The sequence below is a fragment of the Aegilops tauschii genome, chromosome 4 (genome assembly GCF_002575655.3).
Source record: "Aegilops tauschii subsp. strangulata cultivar AL8/78 chromosome 4, Aet v6.0, whole genome shotgun sequence".
NCBI lineage: Eukaryota > Viridiplantae > Streptophyta > Magnoliopsida > Poales > Poaceae > Aegilops > Aegilops tauschii.
Genome location: NC_053038.3, coordinates 108,046,360 through 108,053,866, shown reverse-complemented (window position 1 = coordinate 108,053,866; position 7,507 = coordinate 108,046,360). Strand labels below are relative to the sequence as shown.

Sequence of the window (7,507 nt, the reverse complement as noted above, 5' to 3'; positions counted from 1 at the left end):
AATATGGCACGAGGTCCCCAGTTGGGTTCGCTCAACGACCGACATTCCGAGCAGTGACACCGACTTCTTTACCTGGTGGGAGACGACCTGCAACCGTGTACCATCCCCTACGCGAAAAGGTTTGGCCTCCCTTATCATCCTCACGGCCTGGTGGCTTTGGAAGCACCGGAACGCTTGCATCTTCGACGGCGAGCAGCCCTCCATCACCTGGCTTTCCGACATCATCCGAGACAAAGCGCACATGTGGGCCAAGGCCGGCGCCAACGGACTGCACAACACCATTCCCGAGTGATAGCACTATAAGTTTCTGGGGCTGAGCAACCCCATGTCTGTGCTGCTCCTGGCTCGCTTCCATGCCTTCCTGTGTACATGGCTTAGCGAGCTCTTGTAATCCCATGCTGTACAAACTCTTCTCCTATCAATGAAAAGATACGCACCCTCTACGTATTCGTGAAAAAAACTAAAACTGTCAGAAAAATACATTCGGTAGCCACCCTCTTCCCAGCTGACACTTGTGAGATAACATCACCGAAAACTAGGGACTGAAAATGTCGGTATTAAATTTTACCTCAAGACTGTAAATTTGGTGAAAGTCGTGATCTTTTGGTGGAAATTCAAAGAATCGAATAATCTAGAACTGGGGTTTCTTTGTGGCAAAGGCATTGTGGAGTGAAAGGGAGCACTACTGCACTTTTTAAGGAGGCGTCGCGCTTTCTCACGAGTCACGACGCATCTCACTCGCTCATGAGACGACGACCCAAGCCAAGAACAACAAGAAGAGTCTTTCCTCACTCACTCCTCGCCGTCTCCATCTCGCCCACGGTTGCGCTGCCGGCTTCGCTTGCCTGCTTTGCCTCGCACCTTGTTCTCCTCGTACGCCGCACGCACGCACAGCTCACTGCTTCGAGGAGGAGGGGGGGCTAGGAGGCGCATCCGCCCGTGGCATGACCGCATGAGGCCGGCTGTCGGCCCCCGCCAAGAATGAGAGGCTGGGCTACCTCTCCCACCAGCGCACCGACCCACACCGCAAGGAAGACGACGCCGGCGAGGAGGCGAGGAGGAGGCGATGGGCAACTGCGGCACGCGGGAGGAGAATGCCGTCGTCGCCGCGCACGCGCAAGGTGCGGGCCTCTGCCTGGCCGGTTGCCTTTCTGTTTGTTGGAGATTTCTGTTTTCTAGGGCGGTTGGGGGCTGGTAGTTGCCGGGATCTCGGGCTGGTGGGTTCCAATTGCATGCAAGTTCATGGGATCTCTTTGTCGGTGCGGAATTTGCCAGAAGTTCCTTCTTGGTTATTCGGATTGGTGATTTTGGTAGCGAATTTAGTTCGACTTTTTTTTTCCAGGGGCTGCTCGAATGAATTTTTATCTGCTCTGCATTTTTGTCTTTCTTTTTCTTCTTCTTCAGCAGAGATTTGGCCTTAGCGTATGCATTTGCTCAAGTTCCATCCTTTTTGGTGGAAGCCTTCATCTCCTTGGGTCTTCCTTCAAGTTTCTTCTTTTACTGTACTGATGATATATTTGTAGACCGCTGACCTGTGATTTCCTCTTTGATGCATTTGCTTGTTGAGCTGCCCTTCTCCTGTGCTTTCTCTTATCCTATCCCCTTGTTTTTCGCATCATGAATTCTGCTTGATTGGCTTCATTAGGGACATCTCCTTGCCCATCTGCAGTTGGGGTGCCCCACCCCAGTGTTTACTCTCTTCGGTTTTCTGCAGAATAAAATCATGATCCTGCAAGTTGAATTAACATAATCTCTTGTACTAGTAGTACCTACTTGAATCGTGTGAGCAATTTGAAGATTGTTTTTCGGTTTATTGCCTGCAGGCTTGCAGTAGATCTGGTCCACTGGTCCTAACCTGTTTACCCCTTGCTCGTGTAAAAATTATACTGCCTATGAGAATTTCTTGTGAACTTTCTTTTCATACATGTATAATAACACCTTGTAAACCTGTCTTTATTTTCTCACTCTTGTTGTTGCTATGACATGTCTTCAGTTCAGCAGCTGCACTTGCTGCAACATTCTGCCAAGAATGCTCTTGCAGATAGGAAGCACAACCGGACCTTTTCAGACATAAGTGATCATTCAACGCCTGGCAAAATTGAAGATACCAAGGACATTTCCATATACAACAATGTGATTGCCTTCACATTGTTTGAGCTTGAAACAATCACAAAGAGCTTTCGTGCCGATTATGTTCTTGGTGAAGGAGGCTTTGGGACTGTTTACAAGGGTTATATAGACGAGAATGTCCGGGTTGGCCTGAAATCGCTGCCTGTTGCTGTCAAGGTGCTCAACAAAGATGGACATCAAGGACACAGAGAATGGCTTGTGAGTCACCAAATTGTTCAGTATTTCCCACGATCTATAGTGTTTATTGTGTGCAGGGACATACATAAATTTTATACTTATACCAGAATCTGATATATCCTACTTATGCATGCAGTCTTGTGAAATCTGCAGATGCTATGCATCTGTGGTTCATGCAGTCATGCTCATGTTTCTAATAAGCATCCTTGCAATGAAAACGCACATTGAGGACTATATGCAAAATTTGGTTACTTAATCTGAATAACCCTTGGTGAGTTGAAATTGTAGTAAAAACACTTTATGCTGGGTATCCATTATGATCAAAATGTGGAAAGTTGATAAGATGCTAAAGGTCATTAGTATCTATCTCGTGTAATTGACATAATTATGTACTTGGTGTGCTGAGACAAGCAATATCACCAATCAATGAGACTTAACTCCGTATGTTAATGTGAATGACTGCTAAGATAATGCTATTAAACTTGTTTCGGAATTATTATTTTTGCATGCTGTCATTACCCTGTTAAGTCATTACTTTGCTGAAGTTCTCATTTTGCTAATGAGTTGTCAATATGTTTCGTTGTTAACTCATTCTCTGTTTCGTGGTCAGACTGAGGTTAATTTCCTGGGGCAGCTAAGGCATCCAAATCTAGTAAAGTTGATTGGATATTGCTGTGAAGATGATCACCGGCTGCTTGTCTACGAGTTCATGTTTCGAGGAAGTCTAGAAAATCATTTATTTCGAAGTAATACTTCTCTTACTGTTAGCAACTTCTCTCGCACAATATGTTTACTCCTTTTCTCGCCTCCCTTTTCTTGAATGCCATCTCCACTGATAAAATTGATGTGCTTTTCAACTAAGCATTGTCGGTGCAACACCTCTTTGTCTGCCATATAGCTAGACATGTTCTTTCTTTCTGCCGGGATCTAAAGTAGGTGCCGTTGGCATCTTCTATCAACTTCGTACTATTTTGCAAATGATTAGTAGCGGGATTAATTCAGGCAAAATTTCATTTCAACCTAAACTTTGTAGGGCTTAAAATTTTCACCCCAGAGATTATCCAGTAAATGGTGATTTCGACATGTAATTGCTACTGCTGCAATCAGCAGTAGAATTTGGCCTGTTTTGAATTGAATATCTTTTGTTTTTGAACTGAGTACAATTTGGTCTGTTATCTGAATGTACTATTGTTGGAAATTGTACTTAGGAGATATGTACAATATTGTCAAACTGACATGTTAATCATCCCAACTTTTCTGACTTCCTCATAGTTTAGCAACTTGAACAACTTGGCACAGTCTTTCTGGTTCCCAATTGGAGTCTAAATCTAAGACCTGTAAACATTATCATTATGAGATACAAGCATCATCATATTTTGCCCCACCTGTTGTTATGCATTCCTTCTGCATGTTACGGTGGAAGTTTGCATTATTTTGGTGCATTTATAAATGAAACTATATGCATATATTGATTAGTTAAGGCATATGCACTAATACTAATCAACTGCATTTGTACTTATGTGTTGGAGTAAACTTGTACTGGTTAGGAAAGAAATTTTGCTAACCATATATCTTGTTTTTTTCTTGTTCTCTATCAGAGACAGCATCCCCTTTACCCTGGGCTACTAGGATGTCTATAGCTTTGGGAGCTGCCAAAGGGTTGGCTTGCCTCCACAATGCTGAAAGGCCTGTTATCTACAGAGATTTCAAGACCTCGAACATTCTGCTAGACTCTGTTGAGTGATTACTTGCCCATGCCTTGTTTGTTTTCAGTTCTACGCATAACCATCGGGAATAATTATATGATTCACATAATGACATTTATCTTTGATTTGAATTGACACAGGATTATACGGCCAAGCTGTCTGACTTTGGCCTGGCAAAAGCTGGACCAGAAGGTGATGAGACCCATGTATCGACAAGAGTGATGGGAACATATGGCTATGCTGCCCCTGAATATGTGATGACCGGTACTGTCCTCATTTTGTAAATTTCCTTTGGAGTAACTAATTTTCTTAGAAGACACCGATTCCATTTTGTCCAGTCACAGAAGTACCATTTCTACTGCATGAGCTGATACCACACATCATTTGTTCGACATAGGAGTATCATTAGCAGAATCTGACGGTGAATTGTTCACATGTATCTGCCTAATATGAGCAGGCCACTTGACCGCCAGAAGCGATGTCTACAGCTTTGGCGTCGTCCTTCTGGAGCTGCTCACAGGGCGCAAGTCCATCGACAAGTCACGGTCCAGCAGGGAGCACAGCTTGGTGGACTGGGCCTGCCCCAAGCTGAATGACAAGAGGAGGCTTCTCCAGATCATTGACCCGAGGCTGGAGGGGCAGTACTCAGTCAGAGCAGCTCACAAGGCTTGCAGCCTGGCATACTACTGCCTGAGCCAGAACCCCAAGGCGAGGCCGCTGATGAGCGACGTGGTGGAGACCCTTGAGCCACTGCAGTTGCAGGGCAGCGATGCAAGCTTTCAGTCCATCCATGTCCCTGACTACAGGATTCACCGTAGGCTAACGGGGAACAATGTCCACTACAGGGCCATCCCGAACCCGAAATGCGCCCCGGCTGCCGTCCCGGCGTGCAGGGTGCGGTGAGAGCCGAGCCTCCTTCGTTCATGCTGCCTGGAGGAAAAGGAAATAGGTTCAGTTGTAAATTTGCAAGCCGTGGATTGCGCGTTTCGTGGGTGTGTGTGTGCACTTGTGTCGTGCGTATTTTCTTGTTTTGCATGGTTTTCCGATTTGTAAATCTGATCCGCGTGCTGCTGCTGCTTGTAAGGCCCTCTAGTTTTCTCACTGTGGTCTTATGTGGTGGTGATAAGACAGGGTGAGCCCTTGCCGAAAACCAGCAGGGTTTAGCCCTAGAAATGAACTGCTGAGCTCTTATGTTGATATGGTGAAATGGAGGTCAACTTTACTTTATCAAGTGAAACTTTCTTTCCAGGGAGGGAATTAGTATGTGGAATGGCTTCATACGTTTTCTGTTTCTTCAGATTGTGCATGCTCTCTCATGCTACAATGATGAGAAGGACACCTTGATCTCTGCTTGCTAGGGCAGTGTCCTTGAGTCGGAAACCTAAAGCACCGCCTCCAACCCCTCATCTCCACCCTCCCTCCCTCACCGTCGCCGGAGGAAGCAGTCAGGCGAAGCCCTGCAGGTTGGCAGCAAGGCCTCTTCGGCGAATGTTGGCAGCAAGGCCTCTTCTGGTTGGTCTGGCCGGCTTTTGGTGGTGTTTGGGTGGCCTTCCCTCCTCTATGCTTTGAGGGAAACCTCAGATCTAGATTCCTGGATCGGACGAACGCGACGCCTGGCGTCGTTTCCCTCCATGGAGGCTTCGTATTTGGAGTTGGCCGGCTGAGGAGAACCTTGTGGCGACAACGAGGATTGTGAGCAAAGTAGGATCGCCGCGTGTCCTCCCAATGCCGTTGTTTCAAGGGGCTTCTTGGGTGTGTATGTTGTTTCTCAATGTAACGTGAAGGAGTCGAAGTTGTGTGCTTATGTCACTATGGCAAGAATGACCAATGAAGGTTGGTTTGGTTGGCGACGCTCTTCGGTTGGTCCGTTGAACTAGGTCAATGCAAGGATTGCAACTTTATCCTGGGAAGCTTGTCGGCAAAATCGGGAGTTGCTTAGTCCTCTGCGCTTTTGGTTGGTTGTTTGGCATAGGCCGATGGATTTTGTTTGGTGGGGTCTTTTGATAGATTGTCCATGATGAAGTCAGAGTCACTTGCTCAGGGAGAAGTGATGATGATGACATTGCAGGCAACTTCAATAGTGTCCTCTCTTTGGCGGTGTATGTGGGCCTTGTGAGTAGCCAAGTCGACCGATATGCCATTTTTTGTGGGCGTGTTGTAACGATTTTCGTTCGGGTTTTCGTAAATTAACCGGTCAACTCATTTCTACCTTTTTAATTTATCGAAGCCCTCAGAAACACAGCTGCAAAAAAAGACACCTACGGTATCAATTTTTTGAAAGGTTCCTTCTGTTTAAAGTAATTGAAGTTCTAGGTTTGTCCTAAATGAGACTTCATTTCATTTTCATTAAGCTTATATTAAGATATATTAACACCCACAACACCAAATTTTCTTCATTAGATTCATCATAAAATATATTTTCATATATTGTAGAATTTTATATAGGTTTTTTCATAGAGTTGGTCAAACTTTAAAAAAAGTTAGACAGAACATCAAAAGTTTTGTGAGGAAGTAGCTTCTCTCGGTGTTTGACTCTTCGTCCATAGGGCGTCCATGGTTTTATTGACAACATGTCGTATGTAAGAGCTCCTACAGCCGGGTACTCCAGACCCGCCTCAAACGTCCGGGCGAACGACCCGGTTAGTGACCGTTCACAGAAAAGCAACCCAGACGGGCTTCTCAAACGGGCCTCAAACGCTACTGGCACCACTCATATCTAGCCCAAATCCGGGGCGGATATGGGGCGCCCGGACGCGTTCACCACGTCAGACCCGACAACCCTACCCCACCACAAATTGCACCAAATCCGCCCCCTCGACCTACTGGATCTATTTGCTCTCTCATCTCTTCTTCCACCTCCGTGACGGACTTCTCGCAGCTCCGCTGCCGTTCCGAGCCTCTGCGCCGCCAGTGCCGGCACAACAGTCCTCTCTCTCGTCCTCGCCGTCGAGGTACATCCGGCAACTCTCGCGCCGCCCCTTGCGCTCTATGTGTTCGACACACTGTCTGACCCGATTTTTTCGATTTATTTGTAGGGAAAATGATGAATTCTGATGCTTCGTCGGACGAGGAGTATGGATCGACGAAGCTTGATCAAATGATTCAAGATGAGTTCTTCGATTCGTCGGATTCAGGTGAAGAAGTGGACATTCATGCTCATGAGCATGCAAGAGAAAATGCACCAGCAAGTGGAGCATATTCTCAACTTCAAGGGCTCAATCAAAGGTAGAAGAGTGATTAATCGGGTTAGGGTGTCCGGAGCATGGCTACCGCGCAATGACTACTTTGCTCCAAACCCAACTTTCCTGGACAATCCATGGTTTTGTCGCCGTTTTCGCATGCGAAAACCATTGTTTTTGCGCATTATGGAGGGAGTGGAGGCACATGATGGCTACTTCAGGCTCACAAGGGATTGCTGCGGCCAACTTTCTTTTTGTGCTAAGTAGAAATGCACGGCTACTCCGAGGATGCTCGCACTTGGTACTGCCGCAGAT

At 46.3% G+C, this 7,507-nt stretch overlaps 1 protein-coding gene across 1 annotated transcript; it reads left to right on the top strand.

Annotated features, from left to right (window-relative positions):
* Window positions 1-664: 664 nt before the first annotated feature.
* LOC109780622 (probable serine/threonine-protein kinase PBL8) lies at window positions 665-5,240 on the top strand. The gene is made up of 6 exons (XM_020339204.4): window positions 665-1,121; window positions 1,994-2,328; window positions 2,918-3,053; window positions 3,906-4,042; window positions 4,154-4,277; window positions 4,471-5,240. The coding sequence occupies exons 1-6, from the start codon at window positions 1,067-1,069 to the stop codon at window positions 4,914-4,916; spliced, it is 1,233 nt and encodes a 410-aa protein (XP_020194793.1). The 5' UTR covers window positions 665-1,066; the 3' UTR covers window positions 4,917-5,240.
* Window positions 5,241-7,507: the final 2,267 nt, after the last annotated feature.